The 23,362-nt window shown below is 38.9% G+C and overlaps 1 protein-coding gene across 3 annotated transcripts in view; it reads left to right on the top strand.

The window, feature by feature from the left end:
• atg7 (ATG7 autophagy related 7 homolog (S. cerevisiae)) overlaps positions 1-23,362 on the top strand; it is a 51,922-nt gene that overhangs the window by 7,486 nt on the left and 21,074 nt on the right. For all 3 annotated transcript variants that reach the window (XM_086039922.1, XM_086039924.1, XM_086039925.1), the window contains exons 8-18: positions 129-217; positions 2,065-2,186; positions 2,769-2,859; positions 3,616-3,760; positions 3,834-3,992; positions 8,516-8,710; positions 9,332-9,571; positions 10,439-10,554; positions 12,116-12,191; positions 16,096-16,176; positions 20,733-20,855. In XM_086039922.1, the coding sequence (XP_085896048.1) occupies positions 129-217; positions 2,065-2,186; positions 2,769-2,859; positions 3,616-3,760; positions 3,834-3,992; positions 8,516-8,710; positions 9,332-9,571; positions 10,439-10,554; positions 12,116-12,191; positions 16,096-16,176; positions 20,733-20,855 (1,437 nt within the window). The remainder of the gene's footprint in view (positions 1-128; positions 218-2,064; positions 2,187-2,768; positions 2,860-3,615; positions 3,761-3,833; positions 3,993-8,515; positions 8,711-9,331; positions 9,572-10,438; positions 10,555-12,115; positions 12,192-16,095; positions 16,177-20,732; positions 20,856-23,362) is intronic.

Here is a 23,362-nt window from a genome sequence, read left to right as displayed (position 1 = left end):
GAATTTATAAAGTCAAAAGTCATAGTAGAGAGGTAGCTAAAAAGCACTGAAGGGTGAGCCTTGGAGCAAAAGATCATCCCGACATGGAAAACCATGCACAATCATGTTCATAGGATGGTTTCTTCTAGGTTACTGTGGGCGTGTATGACCCGTGCACTCTGTCTCAACATCCAGGATGGCCTCTGCGGAATCTACTGGTCCTCTTAGCGAGCCAGCGGTAACCACTCAACCCTGTGTGTGTGTTTGCGTGTGTATGGGTATTTGAAATAATCACTTCATTCCTGGTTTAAGTAACATTTTAGCGTTCTTCACTGTCAGACAAATATGAAGAGGTGTTAACCACTGTATAACAAGAATACGGTTCAAATAAAATACAACACACTAATTGGTATTGGAAGATGGCTAACAGGAAGGTAATGGAAAGCAAATAGGAAGACATTTGGTCCCATGTTGGTACCCATCAAGGGTACCCGTACATGGAAGAACTGCAGAACTCAGCCGCTCGGGTGCTGACGAGAACCAGAGAGCGGGAGCACATTACACCAGTTTTAAAATCGCTGCATTGGCTGCCCGTGTGTTTCAGGATCGATTTTAAAGTACTTTTATTAGTTTATAAATGTCTTAATGGTCTTGGCCCATCTTACCTATCTGACTTGCTTTTGTCATACCAACCCTCGCGGATCCTGAGGTCCTCTGGCACCGGCCTTTTAATTATTCCTAGGGTGAGGACCAAAACCCATGGCGAGGCTGCATTCAGCCATTTTGGTCCTCAACTTTGGAATAGCCTGCCAGAGGACATCAGGGCCGCAGAGACTGTTGATGTTTTTAAGGGGAAGCTGAAGACATACCTTTTTAGTTTGGCCTTTAAATAATTGTTCTTAGTCTCTTACTCTTTTTATCCAGTCTTATTGTTTTAAAGTTCTTAGCTTCTTTTATTGCTTTGTCCTTTTAGCTTCGTTGTCATTTTCTTTTAGCTTCATCTAGATTTTACCTCCAGTGTTTGCTCAAGGGGGGCCTCCGCGCTGGGAGGTGTGGCTGCCCTCCCTGCGCTATGCTGAGGGGCTGCCCCAGTTTACGTGGCCCGGGGGTCTCCGAGGTGGTGGTGCTACCATGGGCTGTCATCCCTCTCAGCGTGGATGAGCTCCCCTTGGGTACTCTTTCCTCATAGGGTTTCTCTGTGCCTTGCCATGTCTCTTTTTAAGGTTATACGTGTGTGTGTGTTTGTGTATGGGTCTGTGAGTGAGTGTAGGTGTGCTTGTGGATGTCTGTCTTTGCATATACTGCGAGGGAGGGAGGGAAGGCGAGAGCGGGTTCCCTTTTTATGCTGTATTTTAACGTTTTTAATGTACAGCACTTTGAGTTGCATCCTATGTGTGAAAAGTACGATATAAATACAATTTGATTTGATTTGATGGAGTTTTAATCCTTTTGATGCTTACTGAACTTTTTAAGATTTGCTAACATCACCTTCTGCTGTTTGTTACATCCCGGTGTGTGCGTTTTTGAGGCACTTATTCCAGACCTTTTTCGTTGAATTTGACAGATTGTGCCACTTTTTAGCCACTTGACCTTGAGTGGAGGTTCTTGTCCAAGTGATTTATTTATTTATTTTTTTCTATAAGATGCAATTTTGAAATTATCATGGTGGGCCAGCAGCACATTCTTGCCACTTCATAAATTGCCCCCAAATCAAGTGTAAACATTTCAATTGTTATGTTGCATCACTGACTGACAGGCGCTTTATATCCAAAACAAACATATATTTTGTCCTGTATCTCCCAACCACAGTGTTAAACATAACTGTTGATTCTGCTGATGGGAGAAAGGTTTCATTTGTGTTTGTTTCACTCGAAATTTGAGTGTCATCATGTGAATGCAGCTGTTCAGTGCAATATTAGGGGAAATGTGTTGTTGTGTGAACTTGTTTGGATAACACCTCAGTGAGATTTTGTTCAAGTGCGAGAAAAAAAGTTTACATTTGAAAAAAAAAAAAGTTCTTTTATTTCACACCTGCGTAAAATCATATTGTATACACATTAATTTTGTATTTATTTTGTGTGTTAGGAGTGCAAACATGGACACGGTAGAGGTACTGTGTTTCAGGGACAGAACCCTACAAGGAAGCCGCTCCATTCAGCACAGTGTCATTTTTCACGTCAAACTACCCGAACTCCCATTCGACTCTGGTAATCTTTCTTCAGGGGCGGGGGTTGACTTTATGTGAGTCTTCAAAGACATAAACCGTCTGTTCTGCTTGCCTTTTTCAGGGGCTTTTTTGTTATTGTTTTTATTAGAATTAGGATCTTTTTGCATTTGTGGTTGTCTTCATGCTTACCCTAACAGATATGAACCCTCCGTCCTGCTTGGATTTATGTTCAAGGGTGTTTTTTATGCAAGTGTGGTTGGCTTCATGCATGTCTTAACTGATATGAACCCTCTGCCCTGCTTGACTTTCCGCTTCTTTTCCTTCATCCATCCATCCATTATCTATAACGCTTATCCTTACATGTCCTGTTGAATAAGGGATGAACTGTTGACGAGGGAACGGTCGCACATTGTGATCTGTGAAGATTTTTGATGAGTTCAGATGAGGTGTCTTAGTTTACCTCATCTGTTTCTCTCTTCGAGACACCTCATTCACCGACATAACCAGTGACAAAGTCATTTAATGAAATTAGATTCTCTTTAGCATTTGCCATCCTACACACTTTCTCTTTGTCCCATGTACAAGTCAGTTTTGTTTATTTCACCTTTGTTTATGTCCGCAGCATGTCCTAAAAGTGTTGGTTGGGAGAAGAATGCCAAGGGAGCAATGGGCCCCCGAATGGTCAACCTCAGTGAATGTATGGACCCGAAAAGGTAATGAAAAAAAAAAACACTCACAAGAATAGAATAGTACAGCGCAGGATTCTACCAAGGCTGAACAGTCGCAATATATAATATATAACCCGAGTTGGTCACTGCACAATGTGGGCTGCAACAGTGAAAAGCGAGCATCCACTTTATGCGCTAAGGATGGGCATTCAACAAAATTGATCTATTCATTCATATACCATGGGGGTAGTTAACCATCAATCATTTTGCAAGTGTCCAGGCTGTGCCCCTCCTATTGTACCAAATTCAGATGGGACCCTAATGAGGATAAGTGGGATCTACAATGGATGGATTTATTGGTTCATTGCCCTTTATTGCACTGTTTTCCCAGTACTAATTACCTTAATTACAATTTATAATATCTGTGTGTTTCAGCATGGATACTGTATATTTATTTAAAGACCACCATTTTCATTAAAGTACAAACTCAGTGGTTTGTGTTGAGAAGCCCATGCTGTTTGTTAATGCTAACCTGTGCATGCATTGCACCTCTGCTTAGATTTTTGCTTTAACATCATAGTGGTTCCATAACTACTGTACCTATGAGAAAAGAACAGGGCATGGCTTCGCACATTTTGACATTTCCGGACTTGGGCAATTTACAAAAGATTTGTTTGCTTGTGTAATAGTGTGAGATGAATTTGTGCCTGCAAGCAATTAAAAAGCAAATATTCCATGATATGAATGTCACTTTCTGGATCTTTGCCAAGTTTGCTTAATTGTTGTTGCCTTCTCTTCCAGGCTTGCAGAGTCATCCGTCGATCTCAACCTGAAACTGATGCGATGGCGACTGGTCCCTTCACTGGACCTGGAAAAGGTGGTCAGCACCAAGTGTCTTCTGCTGGGGGCTGGAACACTAGGATGCAATGTGGCCAGGACTCTGATGGTGAATCTGAAATAGACGGCAGTGTTTCTTTAGAAAAAAATAAAAAGGCTGACTTCTACTTTAACTCGTGTAGGGATGGGGAGTAAGGCACATCACCTTTGTGGACAACGCAAAGATCTCTTACTCCAATCCGGTGCGGCAGCCTCTCTATGAATTTGAAGACTGTCTTGGAGGAGGAAAGGCCAAAGCTACGGCCGCCGTCGAGCGACTCACCAAAATATTTCCTGGTGTGGTGAGTTCAGTTAATAAATGTGTGGAAAATATCTATCGATATGTAATCCAGCTACATATGATGACGTGTAAACATCAGAGTTGGAAATAAAGTCTCAAGTTTTAACCTTCAAGTTTCAAGCAAATCCCAAATTACCGTGGCAAAAATCAAGACAGTCAAGTCGATCCAAGCCATCTCTTGGTTTAGTCAAGGGATGCAATCTTCCTCAGTCACAACATATATTAAATTAATAAAAAAAAAAAAAAACACTGATCATAATACAAAAAAAAGTAGATTTACACCTAAAAAGTGAAATGAATAGAACTGGGTATGAGTATGGAATAAAATCTATATACTTATGTATATTAGTTATTAAAATGTTTGGTTTTACTAATGTTTGTATGACTGCTTACAGCTACCAATGTATGTAGCACCGCTAATATGATGAGTAAACATTAGGGGTGTAACAGTACGCTAAATCACATTTCGGTTCAGTTCGGATTCTTGGAAACTTCAGTTCGGTATATTTTTGGTACAAAAAAACGTCTTTTTTTTAATATGATTATTTTGAAAAGATGACAAATAAACTGTACTTTTTTGGGAAAAAATAAATAAAAACCAACCATTCAGGTGATATTCTAAGAAATTACACCAGAATAAAAAATACACTAACAATAAAGATCTCTTAATTTTGTAAATTATAAAGACACTGAAATCTTTAAGTACTCAGCAGCAACAGCCTATGACACATCTAAGTATTCAAGTTAAAGACAAGTTGTCATTACAGTACATGTATACAGTTTTTGTGATGAAATAAATACATACAATAACAGTTACCATTATTGCTAGCTATATTAAAACAATTTTTATAATGAAAAAAAAATTTCAATAACTTTAAAAAGTCTTTATAAAGTTATATACACTTTTTAGGCATTGAAATCTGAATGTTCAACAGCATATTGTAACGAATTGGGTTATCTGTGTGGTCGGATTTGTGTTTTGCTGAGTTGTGATATTTCTGAGGTTAAATGCATCGTACGGCGAGAGGAGCAGCGGAGAACGAAGTTTTAAGAGCGTTATTTTAGACGCGCTACCTCCAACATAGCCGCCGATCTCATGTAACAATGTCGGCACACAACTTTGGGACTTATCCACGTACCTTTCCCCATCGGCGATTTTAACAGGAAAGCCAGAATGTTCCCAAACAGGAGACCTCAGTGTACGGGGGGACCTTCGAGCTGGCTTGTTTGCGTAGGCCATAATAATGCCATTTATCCACCCATTTATGATTTATCATGGCTTCTGGCTCCTCTTTTGTGCCACCACTCTACTCTCCCGCGAGCAACAGTCAATAGCGTCCGTGCGTAAGCTCGCGTTGATAATAAATACTGATCAGAAATGGTACGCAAGTGGACCGAACCGAACATGCCAGACCGAAACGTATTAATACACCCGCATATACCGTTACACCCCTAGTAAACATCTATAATGACTGTTTTGCATCTTTATCAGACTGTTTTCCAAATATATAAATGTATGTGTGAAAGCGTAAATCAGTCATTAATTTCGTACACTTTGTAAGTTGTCGCTTTTTGAAGTGATGTGTATTGACTTGCATTAGTTTCAAGGTAGAGCTGCCACATTAAATATGGCGGAAGCACTGATGTACCGCAGCAACGAAAATGTGTCAACATGTCTATGCTAACACATCTAAAATCGCATACGTTTTTTTTTTATAATCTTGATCCAGTGTCTGCATTGTCTTACCACTTTGTCTTGATGATGATTGAAACCAAATTTAATGATCTTCAAAATTCTTTCCTTAATACAGTGCTGTATGTGTTTCAGTGGCCTGAGTACACTGCGTCATAAAAGGTGCAATGGGTTGCCAGGGAAGCACTCGATGTTGAAAATGCAGATTTCCATCTACAAACAGAATTACCTGTCAAGTCACGTAGCTCAATCAGATTCAATTCGATTTTAAATACACGTCAAATTCAAGTCTTTCATAGGTTATCCAAGGAAGTCCTAAAATTGGCATCTTGAATTGGGCTCGGGTTAAGTCATGTGACTCGAGGCTACTACCTCTGGCAAGCATGAATAGTCTAATTGCTTCTGTCTGAGATGTGATGGCTTCATCATGCAGAAAATGAAGCCCTGTGATATTTGAAAATTAATCCTTGTTAGTGCGTCGTTGTGTTTTTAATGAGCCCCATCTGGGAGGGCCTTCGCCCTACATGTCCTATGAAGCCGTTTGGGTATTTATGCAATGAAACAAAAAGTGTAAATGCATATTTATGAAGGAGCAGCTCTGTGCTGATGCATGTGGATTTGGTTTATAATAAGATGATTCATTTTCTATTCTCGGGTTTAATAATTCAGATTGAGCATTTTAAAGTTCTTCGGGAAAATCTTCAAATTCAAACTGTACTTGGAGTAAGCTCTATCATCATACGTGTGATTCAGCGTATCACATGAGGACACCTCAGTCGATCAAATTTCAGCCAGCATCAAGGGATTACATAGAGTGCGGTTTGCACTTTGGTGGGAGAATTCTGAAAGGATAACGCAGGTAAAAGAGGTACCACATAGCCATATTACCGACTGCAAATTAAGTTCTGAGCAAAGAAGTAAGCAATGGTGTGATTATGTATATTTTTGAGTTGTACTCTCAATTTGTTTCATAACTTGTGGTATTGTCAAGAAGCAGTCTTATTTCTTTGTACTCACTTTATTTCATAGTTTGTTTTGTATTCATAGTTTGTTTTGTAGTAAGAGATAACATGGAATTCTACCAGACTTTGTTCTTCTTCGTCTCTCATTTCTTCTTTGTCTTGACTACTGTATGTACTCCTTTTACCAAGTGCCCCCTAGTGGTCAGATTGAGCAAGCTACCAAAAGAAATCTAGGTAGTTGAGTGAAACTTATGCCATGTTCAAGAAAGGCGTGTGTTTTTCAACAATATTTGATTGAAATTAAACACTTCTGTCACAATTGCAACTTGCTATGGAATTATCCAGTATCGATACTCTATTGCCTGGTACTCAGATCTAAGTACGCACACTCAGGCTCAGTCACACTCAGTCCTCTCAGGGACAACAGGTATTTTGTAGGAATTGAAAACTGGTATATTTACATATGAAGTGTTGGACAATCCAGTATATCGATAAACATGGAGCACAGTCTGGCGATGATAAGTTTAAGTTTCAGAATAGCTTGTGAGTAAATTTCAATAAAGACAGAGTTGATCACCTTTTCTCTTCCCATAATGATTCACTGTCTTAAATGACAAGTTAATTTCCTTGCTTCTTGGTGATGCCAAATCTGCAATATCAACGTTAAATCAGTTCTGCAAAATTTGTAATTAGTACTATCAATCAATAAATATTTATTTAACTCGGTCGCTGCTAAGGAGATATTTATTTGTCTTTTCACAGTCCAGCCATTCAAGGAACTATTTTTATACGTTTATATATTTTTCAAGCATTAGGGTAAAAGAGGATCTGAAATTGTCTGAATGAGTTAAAGGGGGACGACGTAGTGTTTTCATATTCACATATTCTCCGATTTTTTTCAAACTTACTTTTTTATAAACTTATTTGTTTATAGTAACACTATAAATGTATTTATAGAAGCACTGCCCCAAAGATCTAACTTGAACAGGAAAGACTCGGTAACTCTAAACAGGGCAACGGTTGGGGAAAACCAAGGACAATCCTCACAAATGGGGACTCGACACCAGCCCCGATTGCCCATTTCAAGGAACACAACAAACCAAATCCTTCAAGAATGCCAACTGGGTCCTCATTGCTCCGCTTAAGGAAGCAAATAATATAGCCTTACAATGGGTGAAATTTTGGTATGACAACATACAGTATGATGATGATGATGATGATGATGATGAAGGGCTGTATTAACATTTGTATGGAAGATTTTTTAATATATTGTATTTAAAGGAAAGTGTGTTATTAGTTCAACATACTTTAAGCCTTTAGTGATGGTGGTTGACTTCCACGTTGTTTTAAATAAAAAATAAAAAATCCTATTAGAAATTTGGTCGGTCACCTGCCAAATTACAAAGACAGTGTTTTTAGTACTGTAATATGCTTACAAAAAGGTTTACCACTGTGTAAAATAATTAACTACATTTAAAATAAAGAAAATACTCACAATTTAAAGACTTTTAACAAACGCATAATTGAGAGGTGACAGGAAAGTGTTTTTAAAGTGATACTGTTATTTGGTGGCAATTTTAGCTAAGGAAAGAAACTATTAAAGGTGTGTTCATTATTTGTGTTGCTCATTGTACTAAATTCTATGGTTACCACCACCACACTTGCTCTTTGCTATCATTATTGCCACAAAAACACAAAAAAGCAATGAGTTAGAGGAAGCAGTGCAAATTCTTCAGTCCAAATCCCCTTCCAAGCCATGACATCCTAATGGCTAAATATGTCCAATCTCAAATGCAACAAAATGGAATAAACTCAGCTTGTTGCATGTTCGATCAATCTTCCTTACTTTTGCATCTACCGTCCTGTTAGAATGCAGAGGGCTTCAACATGAGCATTCCCATGCCAGGCCACCCGGTGAATTTCTCCCAAGCCACTCTAGCCCAGGCGCAGAAGGATGTGGAGCAGTTGGAAAAGCTCATCTCGGAACACGATGTGGTCTTCCTACTAATGGACACGAGAGAGAGCCGCTGGCTGCCCACCGTGATTGCGGGGAGTAAGAGGAAGGTGAGGATGGACAATTGTATGTCATGTCATGATGGAGGTACTGCAGGCGGCTTGGTTTCACGTCCTCGTACTGTGGGTGAGGTCTCCTCCTTAGGTATTAAAACATCGGACAAGATCTTTTGATCAGCAAATGTGTGCATCAGAAATGTTTTTATTTGATCTTATCCAGATATGACACCCTGCTCAATTTATGCAAAAACTAAAAACAAACACTGAGAGACATTCTTTCATCCCAGTCAAAACAACATGTACAATTGTTTGAACAGATGAGCTTGCAATCTGCAGTTTTTTGGAAATGGATGAAGACTGCCAAATTGGGGAACTCTATCCTTGTCCTTGTTAAATCATCACTGAATTCCTTGTACTTGCTGGAGTACAATGGTTGCTGTCAAACAAATCCTTTTTATGTCCGCTAAATTCACACAAAATTTGAAATTGGGCACCCAATTCTTTTTAAAGTCATTGAAGATCTACATTGTATACACATTCCAGCCAGGAAAAAGCAGTTAAAATAATTATTCAAAAGCCCCACATGAATTTGTGGTCATGATGAGTTTCACATTTGACCACAATTGTACTTGATAAACTGCTTCACAAATGATCATCCGTCCCTTTTGGAAGCTGGTGGTCAACGCCGCTCTCGGCTTCGACACATTCGTGGTGATGCGCCATGGCCTGAAGAAAGCTCGCCAAAATGGCGGTGGAGACGCGGACTCCTCGCCTTCCTGTTCATCTGCATCATCATCGTCCTCCACGCCAGCCGGCTCGACGTCCTCCGTGGCGGCATCCTCCCTCTTCTCCAACATTCCCGGACACAAGCTGGGCTGCTACTTCTGCAACGATGTTGTGGCACCGGGAGATGTAAGAACTTTAGCACTTTATTATATAGCGACATGTACTTGTCATTTCAGTACTAAGGCGCCCTTCCAGAAAACAAAAGGCGTGACATTCTCCGCTGCATGCTATGAATGCCAATGCACATTTCCCCAGTGTGGGATTAAAAGATTCTATTACCTTGTGTGTCCCATCTGGTCAACATATATAACAAATAAAAAATCAAACTCCACTGATACTAATTGAAATTTTAACATGAAGCATTGCATTACTGGTATTTTTTGTCACAAGGAAGGTGTCAGGTTTGTGTAGCTCTGCACGTTGGGCTATTTTAAGGAACAAAAATGACAATTCTAAAATACTTTTTAAATGAGTTATTCTGGAAAATTCAACCTGTATTTATTACTATTTGGTGCGGCCAGACTGCTACGTCAGCACTTCCAAATACATTTTGAAATGATCACTTCAACATTCATAGGAAATAACAATGTCCCATAACTGTTGAGCTATTTTTGGAACAGACCCACAGGTTACCGTACTTATATGGTCCTCATACTCTGAGGATATTTCCATTACAGTAATTGTATGACATTATTTATTTCTCTTGTTCACCGTGGTGCTTATTTTAGTCTGGATTATTTCAAGACTTTGTTTGTTTGTATCATGCAAAGTGGCTGTTATTCTTAATAACTTGAATGGGAAGTGCACCTATCTTCCGTATGCATCATATCTTAACATACTGGACTATAGCTGTCAAGTGGGCTCAAGCACAAACTCATGGGCCAGGTCATCTGCGTATAAGAAATATATGTAAAACCTAATAGAAACAAATACATGATAACAACTTTTTAATCTCAGCGGTTCACCATTCAATCTTGTTGTGTTTTTAAACAGTCAACCCGGGATCGGACTCTGGACCAGCAGTGCACCGTAAGCCGACCAGGCCTGGCCATGATTGCTGGCGCCCTGGCGGTGGAGATGATGGTGTCCATTTTGCAACACAGTGAAGGGTGAGCACAGTTACCACAGCAACGCTATCCTGAATCAGTTGAAAGTGATGGCAGCCGTGTAGGCGTGTTGCCTAAAGGTTTTTATGTCTGTTATTTTTGATATTGTTTGTTGGATTAATCAATATATATTCCATATTTTGGGGTCCAAGATTTGAAGGATTTACATCGTTGTCATTTCCCAGTACGTAGCGCAACTCCATTTTAATAATAACTAAACTTGTCAATATTGGGCAGCAACAACACTGAAATGAACAAGTTAATTATATTACAAATATTGCATGGTAATAAAATGTCCAGTGTGAAAAAAAAAAAAAAAGTTCATGAAATGTGTCCCTTGCGGCAGGTCTTGTAATTTTAGCCTATTTGTGCTTTCAGACTCTTACTTACTGAAATACTTGAGCAAAGACGACTTCACAACGATGTCATTGCGGTTGTACCATGCAAAAAAAAAACCAAAACTGAATCTCTGTTCACAGGGTGTCTGAGGTCCTATACTACGTCTTAGTTTGCCTTAAGTGGCACTTAAATTTCAAATCTGCTGTTCAAATGTCTAATAAATGCCATTTACAATTTTTTAATTGTCACACAAAGCTGCATTCACTGTGAAAATGTTTTGTAAGTTATAGAATATCAAAAATATTAACACCAAATGTCCTAAAATATTCAATCCATTCTTTTTGTATACTGCTTATCCTTATTGGGGTCAGAGGTGAGGTGAAGCCTATCTTAGCTACTTTGGGCTAGCGGCAGAGGACAGTCCATCCTGGACTGGCCAACAACCAATCGCATTGGCACATACAAATAACCATTCATGCTAACATTCACACCTATAGGCAATTTAGTCTTCAATTAACTTCACATTGATGTTTTTGGAAAAGAAAGAGAAAACACACACAAGCACAGGGGAGAACAAGCAAATGCCACGAAGGAAGGGCGCAGCCGAGATTCAAACGCCAAACCTCAGAACTGTGAGGGAGATGTGCTCAACACTCTGAATTTGTATTTTATACAGCCTAAAAATATTAATGCAACATCTCTTCAAATATGAAGGTATGATGGCAGGCCCATTTAGTGAATGGGAGGTCTTAAATTTGACCATAGTGTTCAGAAAAAGTATTAGTTGCAATTACTGGGAAGAATTACAATGCAATTGTAGCTTTGGGTGTAAATTCAAGTGGTTTGGGCAAATATTTTTGGAAAGTAAGTAGGCCTGGCAAGGTGTGACAAATCAACTATTTTCTGTCATAACGTTATGAGTCACCACATAGCCGCTTTGCCAGTATTGTACAAAACGCGTTCAGTGCTAAACGTAAGCTCCATTGTAGCCATGGTTACTCATTGCAGCTGAAAATTTGAACTTGTCTAATGTGTGGGTTTTACTTTGTCTAATGCCTCGTTGCCCCGCAAGGGATCATGACCTTTACTTCGTTAGTGCTATTTTTCTCCATCTCTGCAGTGTTTTATTTGATACAATTTGCTCATATTTGCTCATCATCCCCCGCATGGCATTCGCATGAAAGATGTCACCTTGTGTACCCCCCCCCCCCCTTTCCCTTTACAGAGGCTACGCAGTGGCCAGCAGCAGCGACGACCGAATGAACGAGCCTCCCACGTCGCTCGGCCTTGTTCCGCATCAGGTACCGAGAACCCACTGTTCCTCCACGACATGCTAAAAATCCACACAGCATGTTGCTCTAATATAGTACCTCTAACATAGCTGCATACGGTCTTAATGATGATCCAATGCAGTTCTACAGTACTTGGAAAAACACATTCAGGAAAACAGTGAAACCTCCACAACTGAAAACCTGTACTGTTAAACCTTGATTCACTGTACAGAGGTAATGGTTTAGCTGTCAACATTTGTAAGGACAAGTTAAGAGTAATGTCTAGTAAAATTAAAAGAATGGAACTACTGACAAAGTACTGATGAAGTTGTAATATTACAGTATGAGAAATAAGGACGGATATCAAATTCACAGATTTAGGAGAAAGAAATAAAAAGAGAATAAAATGGGATTTTTATTTTTTATTTTTACAAGAAAATAATATATTTTGTAAGACTAGTAAATAATATTTTTTAAAGATAAGTTATTGCTGTCAAATAAAACTACAATCAAATAAAATTACTTACCCGTGATAAAGTTGTACTATGAGAAAAAATCCTTAAATTTCATTTTTTTTTGTTTTTTTTTTACACTTTTCATCAAATCACACTTGTTATAGAAACATTTTAAAGAAAATATATCATTTGATGATAAAGGTTCTTATCTTTTATTTTACACTAAAACTTCAAGTGTAAAAGATGAGTTACTGTAATGAAATATACTGACGCCAATGCAATACGCTAAGCAGGGGTCAATAACCTTTTTGATGTGAGAGCTACTTCTTGGCTACTGATTAATGAGAAAGGCCAACAGTTTAATACACACTTCTCAAATAACCATATTGCTTGAATCATTTGATGTTTTGTCTTTGCGAAGATACCAATCATTTTTGTCATTTCTTACAATAATGAACACAGTGATTTAACCTTAAACAGATAAATATGAATAGGCAACACTTCAACAAATCTTTTTCCCCTCATGAAAAAAAAAGTTAACTACTCAGAGAGTATAGTTTTCAATTTTTGAGAAAACAATGTGTAATTTTTACGACAATAAACTACTTTTGCTTGGCGTAGTGTAAAGTGTAAAGATAAGTTGACCACTACTCACACGTGGAATACAATGCAAAATGTTTGCAGAATTAGAAAAAATAACTTATCCCTTTTTCTTTTTCTGATATTAAAACATCATTTTATGAGAGTAAAATTTTAAATACTACAAGAATTTAATCATTTTATGTATGTTCTTTTTATATCGCACGATCAAAGCTGTAAGGTTACAGAAAAAAAAAAGTATTTATACTGACCTGTAATGGAAAGGGGAGTATTAAATAATAATAAAAAACGGACTTCAATATTTGCATTCAGTTATAAAAGATTAAATGTACATGTATTGTACTTAAAAGTTCAATACAATCAAACTGTAGTCAACACATATACTGTCCTGCATTTAAAAGAAAAAATAAATAAAATTAAGCTACTATAACATGCAAAGTTTAAGCCTTTAATTCAGTAATTATTGCACGTATGACTGGAGGGAGCCAGCGTACCACTAGTGCTACTCGTGACACACTTTCACAATCCCTGGGTCCGGTGTATTTACATTTGCTTTGTAAAATTAATTGTGTATGCAATTGACACTACATCAAAACTTTTGCTTATCAGACATGTTCCCATGTCGCAGTCAGTGCAAGTTTGTGTTCATGGGTAGGTATCATTTCAACTTTCGTCTTTGCATTATTATCATCGTAAAGGGAGATTTTTGTTGTTCTCATTGGTTGTGCACTGTTTGTGTGCATATATGCAAATCTTTTATAGATCAGTGCATTAAGAGCACTCTTCTTGAATCTAGTGATGCATCATATTTTTTTTTTTCATGGTGATGTTTTTATTTTTTCTATTTTTTTTTTATTTTTTTTTTACTGACACCAGCTGACAAATATGCCCAAACCATTCACCCAAATTATATTATTGTAATTCATTAGTTTTCCCTTGTAAATGAACCACTTAGTACAAGTTGGTGACGTGTGTATGTCGATAGCCAAGTTGTGCTCCTTTGCAACAATTTCAGGCGTTAACTCTCTCACTTGACATTTGCATCGTCATCATCATCATCTTTATCACTTTGTATTCATCACACTGACAAATCCACCATTTGCTCAACACCTCTGCTGCTCATGATGTTCAGCACGATGTCGAAGGAAAATGGCATGAAAATGTGCTGCCGTGTGTGTGTTTGGATAGGTGATGATGATGATGGCAGCTAATCTGGTGGATGTTTATCAGCTCTTTTTCCTCTGTAAATAAGTCACAGTATGCCACTGCAACGCTAACAGTAGCTTCGGTTTTGTAACGTTGCAGTGACCACTTGTGGCCTCGTGAAGAAAGTACACGTCATGCGTTGTTGCGAAGGAAGGAAACTGTTGTTGTTATCCTTTCGGCTTTTCCCCTCAGGGGTCGCCACAGCGAATCGAGCACACGCTCGATTCGCATCATTGATTTGGCAAAGCATTTTACGCCGGATGCCCTTCCTGACGCAACCCTATTAGCAGGGCACACACACAGACACCATCACTGAGCGGGAATCAATCCCACGCTGCCCGCACACAACTCGGGCGCGTGTACCACTACACTATCAGTGACTCTAAGGAAGGAAACTGTAGTCTCCTCAAATTATTATTATACATTATGTATTTGCTATGTAAAATCATGACTTTATTCTTGTGAAATTACTTTTTATTTTTGAAGTTACCACTTTATTTTCATAATATGTACATGATATATATATATTAATATTAATATATTTGGAATTTATTCTCAGCAGGATATTTTATCATTTCACTTTTTACTCCCCCAAATTTTTTTCTACTAAAAATGAGAACTTCATTGGTAAATACTTTTATTGTAAAATCAAATCATTATTTTAATCAAATGCGTACCGGACTAGTCAAAGCATTGTTTAATGTCAAATTTTTGTATGAATGTAAAAAAAAAAAAAAATTCTCATAACATTATTTCAGTATTTATCATTAATTCTCAAAAGGGTGGATTTGATTTTTTTCACATGAATTCACAATTATTTAACTATATTCTATAGAACTGTTCAATATATTTTCCTTGCATTCATGTCATATTTTAACTTGACAAATATGTTTTTTCTCCCATGAAATTCTCTCTTCCTTAAGATTACCATTTTATTGTAAAATTAAATCTTAATTTACAATATTACTCTCAAATGTATCCTCCTTTAAGTACATTTAATCTTATTCTCAAAACTACTCTTTTTCATGTAATAATTACAACTTTATTCTCCCAAATTATTAGGAAGTTATTTTTATAGTTTGACTTGATTCTCTGACGATTCAGTTCACACTATAATATAATTTTATTGTCATAGTTTTCTTGTACAAATAGACTTTGTTTTCATAATTTTCTTGTGAATCGTTTTTTTCTTTTTAATTATGACCGTATAAATAAAGTAAAAATAAATCATTCAAAATTATTATCAAACTGTTTTTGGCTTTTAAGCATATTCTTAGCAAGGGTCCATTTAATTTTAAAATTGTAAACGACTACTATTTCTTGTACGAATTACAACTTTATTCTCCCAAATGATTAAAATCTTTTAATATTTTGACATTATTCTCAGCAAAAAAAAAAAAGTTAGAATTATACAAAATAAGATTCTTTAATGTCAGGCCGTACAGTAAATGCTGTTCATCTCCCTGCCACCATGGGGCACCCTGAGCACGTATTTCAACCATGGGCCGTACATAAAGTTAAAGCTGCTCCAGAGGCCTTCAAGTGGTGGATTTATGGCTTGGCTAAATATATCAGTGACATTTTAACAGGAGTTGTGTGGATATAAATGTAATATGTTTTGATATGTTTACAATGTCAGCAAGTAGTTTAGTTTTTGATGCCTCTCTCCTCAGATCCGCGGCTTCCTCTCCAGGTTCGACAACGTCCTGCCTGCCAGCCTGGCTTTCGACAAGTGCACCGCCTGCTCGCCTGTTGTAAGTGGCACACACCCTCCCCCCGCTTTTTCCACCTACAACTGAAGATGGCGAACTACAACAGTGCGGTGGGCAGTGTTGTTTTTAACTTGTCCCATCAGGATTAAAGATGCCGCGTGACCCAAAATACAGAAGTGGGGAGCGGGGTTGTTGGTGTTCTCTGTGTGTGTGTGTGTGTGTATGTGTGTGTGTGGAGAGGGAGCTGCAGGGGGGATTCCCATAGTTCCTACTTTCTTGCTGCAAAGTCAGGAGAGCGTGTGTTGAAATGTTGCTCCAGGAGGAATAAGGAATGCCAAGAAAAGCTGGAAAATCAATCAGGGAGCAGTCGCTCACTGATATCCGTGGCTGTCGTAAAAGCTTGTGTGCGTACGTGTGCGCGCATGTGTGTGTTTTTGAGCAATAGTCCTCACAAAGAAGCATTGCGATATGTTGCATCACACACTGAAGACGACATGAACATGAAGGGCCATGGAAAGAAGGGGGTGATGGATTGATTGCTTCGTTTGAACAAACAGAAAAAAAAGAATATACAGTGGTAACCCCTGCATGAAACCCTATTTGAAACCCTACTTCTGATTGAAACCTTTCTTGCTTGAAAACTAAACCTTCCTTGCTTGCAAGCCTATTTTGAAAACCCAACCCTGTTTTAAACCCCTAACCCTTGCTCAAAATCCTAACTGTGATTGTAAACTCTAACCCTGGCTCAGAACCTTAATTAGAAAACCTAAACCTCCCTTGAAACAAGAATTTATAACCCTATCCTCTGTTTGATATCCCCAAAACTGTTTTGACTCCCTATGTCTAACTCGAAACCCCAACCCTGTCTTGAAAGCCTAATTTGAAACACTGACTTTTTCTTGCACCCCTAATTTGAAACCCCAACCTGGTCTTGAAACAGAACCTGATTTGAAAACCCACCCCTGTCTTGAAACCCTAATTCGAAACCCTAATATTTGCTCAAAACCCTAAACCCGGCTTAAAACCCCTAACGTATTCAACCAATAAAACCTGGTCCAATTAGGCTGCGAGATTTTTACTTATGAACAAATGTGGACAAGTCTGTATTCAATCCGCACATCTTTGGGTAAAAACATAAGGAAGCTACAGGCGTTTACGGTTATAAACCGTAGTATGGCAAACAGAGCTGAACTGTACTTCTTGGCAAAAACGTGGCTTGGGTGTTAAAAGGGGGAGACAGTGGGAGGAAGTAGAGGGCTCGCCAAAGTCTCACTTTTATCCCCCAATCTCAATGCGGCCTTTGTGTCTATAAAAAGGTCATAAAGCCACAGATCTATCACTTTCGTGTGAAGACCGACCCAAGAGGAGGGGGGAGGGGGTTAAAAGTTTCTCCACCATCATTGCTAAGTGTCTCGTTTCTGTGACTGATGAGATTATTAGCACAGTACGAGTCAGTGTAGTCAAGAACAATCAAGAACATGACGGAGAGAGAAAAACGGGTTTATTTTGATTTCTTTAAATCCCACCCACACATTTTCCCCTCCCTGCTTTGCCGTTGAGTCCACTTTTTTGTCTTCTATCCAGCCAATTTCACATCTCAATCTGCAGTTTTACATTTTTGGCTCTTTCCTGATCCTCTGCAATGCGCGTCCCCCTCCATTTGTGTGTCCAATCAGCAACCCGTTCACTCTCGTATGCGTGTGCGTGTGTGTGAGTAGGGGTGCGTGTGTGTGTGTGTGTGTGTGTGTGTGTGAGACTGTGTGTGAGACTGTGTGTGAGGCAGTCAGCTGTGTGCTGCCAGGTCACGATGGAAACAAAACAATTCAGCCCCTGTCTGGACTGGCGCAGTTCCTGTAGAGTTGGGGCTTTTTTCACTGTGTGTGTGCGTGTGTGTGTATGTGTGCGTGTGTGTGTGCGCTTCCTTACTCTATCTAGGACGGCATGCCAATAAAACTATGCGACGCAGAGTAAAACACCACTGACGTGGATTCGTCTAAAATGGTGCCAGACGCCTTTTACTATGAGCTACTTATGCTAACACCACCAAATATGATACCTCTATTTTTATCATTTGTAGGGGTTTTCCATGGTTAACGTCAAATTTTGTCCCTTTTCCACTACATGACATGGCTCTACTCGCTATATAATTTGCTTTTTGACTTCATATTGGCTACATCAAGTACTATTTCAAGTATAGATATTCCAAGCATTTAGAGTCATACGGTATAAAGGTGACGTAAAAGCTCTACTGGTTACTGATTGGCTGAATGGATTAGAACATTTGAGAACATGGCTTGAAATGGGACATTCAGTGGTGCCTTGTGATACGAGTGAACCAACTTACACGTTTTTCAAGATAATTAGGACTTCGCTACTGTGTTAGCTTAGAATAATGATGGACTACAAGAGCGACTTGCATACAAATTTGGGTCAAGGCGTTGCTGTAGGAACAGAACTCTGTCATAAACCGAAGACCCCCTTGTACGTTGTTTTTTGACATATCTGACATATGGTAACAATGTGACATGATTTTCCAGATACCTGTGGCACTGTTTTGAAGTGGAAAGCTGGCCCATCCGAAACATGTCCTGTAAATCTATACTGTGTAGTTAATAGGTGCTGTTCCACTTGAGTCCTGTTGGTGTCAGTAATGTGCCTTTCAAACTTTTGTTGACTGTCAAAACAAGTCAAGAAGAAGGAAGACGTTTCAGTCAGCTAACAATAAAAGCAATGCTAACAACAAAGCTAAATGTTTTGCTGTAATTGTATGTTTGTGTGTGTGCAAAAAGCAGAACCTTTAATTTATCATTCATCATTTTATGCGACTGTTAATAGAGTTTGCGCACTGATGGGAAACATCTCAGAATTTAGTTGCATCTCTATCGTACGGCAAGACTTGAAATTGGACCTTTATTTGGATTTAAAGCATGCTTGATTTGCATGGCCTATTCCGATCTTCAGCTCTGGGCGCTGCAGTGTTGTACTTCACAATCTCCACTTTTCTGCGGAGTCCGCTTATTCATTGTCCTTAGTCTCCTCTTGAATAAAATAGATCCCATGGACATGGACCCTACTATTTTGGTAAACTTTCTTTTATTTTGTCATTCTAATAAATGAAGGACAACGTATTATAGTTCAGCTCTATTAAATTTCCCAAAGATGACAAACAATAAAGCAGATTGTGCGTTAAATTGCCTTAAAAAAATCATTTTGCTCATTTTTCACCAATGAACTCAACACCCTGTACTTACAGTGTCTCGCACCGCATGTTGTTTATGGCCTTTCACTTCCTGTGTTCTTCTGAAATGCTGTGAGGCCTGAGTGGTTACTTAATGAGTCAGTGCATGGTTTGTGTGCGAATGTGTGTTTTCAAAGCAAGCGTCAAACGTGCCGTGGAGACCATATATACATTAACGCGGGCAGTCAAAGCCATTGAGTCACTGGGAGGTGTTTACTCATCGTCTACAAAAAATAATCATACCAAGGGAAGACTCGCCAATCGTGGGCCGCTGAACAGAAAGCGTGACGGTTAACTTGAGAAGGGAAAGTATTCAGGTAAAACTCAGTTTAGGGGCTTAGCTTCTGTTATCATTTAATAGACATAGCAGCTGAGAAGGCGTGTAGTCAGCAGGAAAACTTCCCTTTTTGTTAAGTCGACAATTAAAATAGCAATGCTGCAAAGTGCAGGTACCAGTTAAAGGGGCTGATCTGTGACTAATCCTTGTTTGACAGCCCCCCCCCCACTCCTCCAAAAAAGTGTGTTTTCATCACTAAAATAATGTATTAACTATTAAGATCATATTCTGTCCGGTATTTTATGTCAAAATCAATTAAAATACATTTTGGGAATACACACAGACACATTGTTGGTGCCCTGTTGTTTATGAAAGAAAATCCCACAGTGGTTACAGAAATAACTTCTGAGAATAATCTGAGAAAAGTAATAATACACGCTTTATGAAAATGAACCAAGGAAAATCAGACATTGCTTTTGAATTGTGGTTCAACAGAGGTTTAAAAAAAAAAAGGCCTGGGCAAAAATAATTGTAACCCGAGAAAAGATTGAAAATAATTTGACCATAGGACGTTGTTCAGCCTAGGTGTGCCCTGTAATTAGCATCACAGGTGTCTTCAATCTTGTAATCAGTCAGTCGGCCTATTTAAAGAGTGACAAGTAGTCACTGTGCTGTTTGGTGACATGGCGTGTACCACATCAAAAACATGGACCAGAGGAAGCGAAGGAGAGAGTTGTCTCAGGAGATTAGAAAGGAAATTATAGACTGGCACGTTAAAGGTAGTGGCTATAAAGCCATCTCCAAGCAACTTGATTTTTCTGTGACTACGGGTTTTCCACTTGTGTATGAAGTAAATCTAAATTGGACGCTTCATTTTTCTTAAAACCTATTTTAATTTATTAAAAAAAAATTAAAACATGGATTAAAAAAATTGTCCTGTTTTTTTTTTTTTTTTCGGGTACTGGAACAAATTATTTACATTTTGATTCATTTTAAATTTGATGGAGGAATACAAGTAAATTGAGTCATGAGCTTAGTGACAGGACAAATTAAACTCGAATGTTTTTTCTTTCTTTTGTCTAGGTCTTGGACCACTACGAAAGGGAAGGCTTCCACTTCCTGTCCAAGGTGTTTAACTCTTCACACTCCTTCCTGGAGGACCTTACAGGATTGACACTGTTACACCAGGAGACCCAGGCAGCAGAGGTAAAACACAGTTTCAGACTCTCACCACAAAGTTAAGTGGCCACCCGCATCAATACCATCGAATTCCCCATTGAGATCAATTGTATTTGGACTAAACAGAGGAGAGCAAAATCGCTGCTGGTATCTCTGTACCCCTTAGTGCCCTTGAAAGGGTTAAATATTGATCAATAAGCAGTTAGAAAGAATTCTAGGTCCAGGCACACATACAGTTGGATATTATAAATGTAAAAAGCCTTTATTTATAGGTTTATAAACATATAGAAACACCATACCCCATCAAATGTTTACAGTCAAACTAAACATAAAACAAAGAGAATTACACTTACATTTAAAACAACCAAACTACATTGCCTTAAGAACGGACCCCGTTATCTTAAGTTAACTCAAGTTCACTTGGAACTTTTCACTAACATACAGTATAATGGAAACTCCCATTGGCATGCTAACGGTTAGCATTGATAATCACACTTTTACAACACTTTATTTCACATATTTTTTTTATGTCTACATTTGAACATTTTTTTTTTTTTTAACCTAATCTACCTGCTCCTGTGCACTTTTTAGTCCCTCAGTGCCTCCTTCAGGCTTTCCAGCCATCCATTACCCAAACCGCTTCTCCTAACAAGGGCCAAAGGCGTGCTGGAGCCTAAAACCTTTCAAATGTGGTGCATGTGACGCTCCATCCTCCCTGCTCCTGGGACCATGTGCAAGATAGCTGCCATAAGATGACAGCCATCTTTGAAGGCATATATAGCTGCATTGCCTCACCCTGTTGTCGTGGCAACAACACGCGGTATATGAGTATATGCAACCGCGGAAATGAGCGGTGTAAAGTTCCGAGAAACATCCCAGAATACTTGGCGATGGAATATGAGTGTTTTTGCTCAAGACTCTCCTCTGACATGAGACGGAGGGGGAGACAGAAATAGGGGGCTGGGATCAGGTCCTGCCAAGCTGTGGGAAAATCCCACGTACTTCCTCCCCGACTCCTACTCATAACACGGAGGCGGAGGAGGTCAAGTGAAGAGAGGAGGGGAAAAGATAACAGTGAAAGAGAAAAATGAAAGGATGTTGAAAGAACCTTTTTTTCCTCCATCTTCCTCGGGACACCTTCTCTCCATCTGCTGCCGTCTATCTTATTGCCGTTTTGTGAGAGTGCGTTGAAAATGGCCTCATCTGGCTCTCTTCAATCAGAGGATGAAGCGATTGTTTTTCAGTGCTCGCCCCGCAAGCGCCGCAAGTCTTTCCGGTAAACACATTAGCCAAATACGTGGAACTCTAGAACAAATTTTGCTTATTTTATTATTATTTCCACAAAGTGCCCCAAACCTTTTAACTTCCTCTGAAACAACGGCTTATGTCATGCAGGACGTGCTTCTCAATGGGTGGATTAACACTTATTCCACAGACGCAATATTTATCAGAATGCCCTGTTTCAACTAGTGGGCTTGCATAGAACATATTCTTGAAAAAAAATGTTTATGTTGACTTCCTTTTTAAATGTGTTGTTGTTCTACAGAAAGGGGAATATAGCAGCCTTTTGTTTTCCTGTGAATCCCAGATGTAGTACACCTTCAAATTGTTAAATGCCACTCCCAGTTGACCAGTTAACTGTCAAACAGAACTAAACATCAAATCAATAGAATTGCATATTGTGTATTCAAAAAAACCACACAGCTGTACCTTAGCTTGATGTCTACAAACCTTAATGCTAACATTCAATGCAAAACGCCATAAACAGGCTAATGAATAGCGTATCTGTGGTGTTGTTATAATGCTTTAAACGACTGATATTTGAGCACAGACGATGCATCAACAAATGTAGACCGACAATAGAGCATAACACTCCTCAGAGGCATATATTCTTTATCCTCTTCCCAAAACAGCTATTACTGCAACTTACAGCCATTTTACAGTAATTGTGAAAGTCTTCTTTGATTGTGTTCATACATATGGACTGTATTGTACTGCCACCCGCTGACCAAATTGCACACACCTGAAGGACCTGCAATGAATTATGGTGCACAAACTTTTTAATTCTTACACTTAAAGTATGACTGTTAAAAAATGAATTGTGTGAGGATCATCTGCAAATCCAAACAACATATTATATATAATTCCTATGGGGATAAATTCTGTAGGAATCCAAATGAATTGAATAACGTTCCCGGCGTGGCTCATTTGTATCAGAAAAAAAGTATGTGCTCTTATTTTCCCTAAAGATGGTAGTGTGTGTGGGCGGGTGAGTGTGTGTGTGTGTGTGTGTGTGTGTGTGTGTGTAACTTTTCTAAACACTCATGCACGTCACCAGAGGGCTGTAATATGCACTTAGGGCCTATTTCGAGTGAATCGTAACCTGAGAAGTGCTTTTCATGCGGTCACTGCAGGGTTTTTGGGGGAGTTCAAGTTTGGTTAAAGTTTAGACTGAGCGCTAGTGTGTGTGTGTGTGTGTGTGTGTGTGAGTGTGTGAGTGAGTGGCTCCTTTGTGAGAGCAGCCCCGTCGAGAT

The sequence above is a fragment of the Filicampus tigris genome, chromosome 9 (genome assembly GCF_054856515.1).
Source record: "Filicampus tigris isolate MCC_2025a chromosome 9, RoL_Ftig_1.0, whole genome shotgun sequence".
NCBI classification, from domain to species: Eukaryota; Metazoa; Chordata; class Actinopteri; order Syngnathiformes; family Syngnathidae; genus Filicampus; species Filicampus tigris.
Note: the sequence above shows the minus strand (reverse complement) of the source record. Positions and strands in the feature narration are given on the sequence as shown.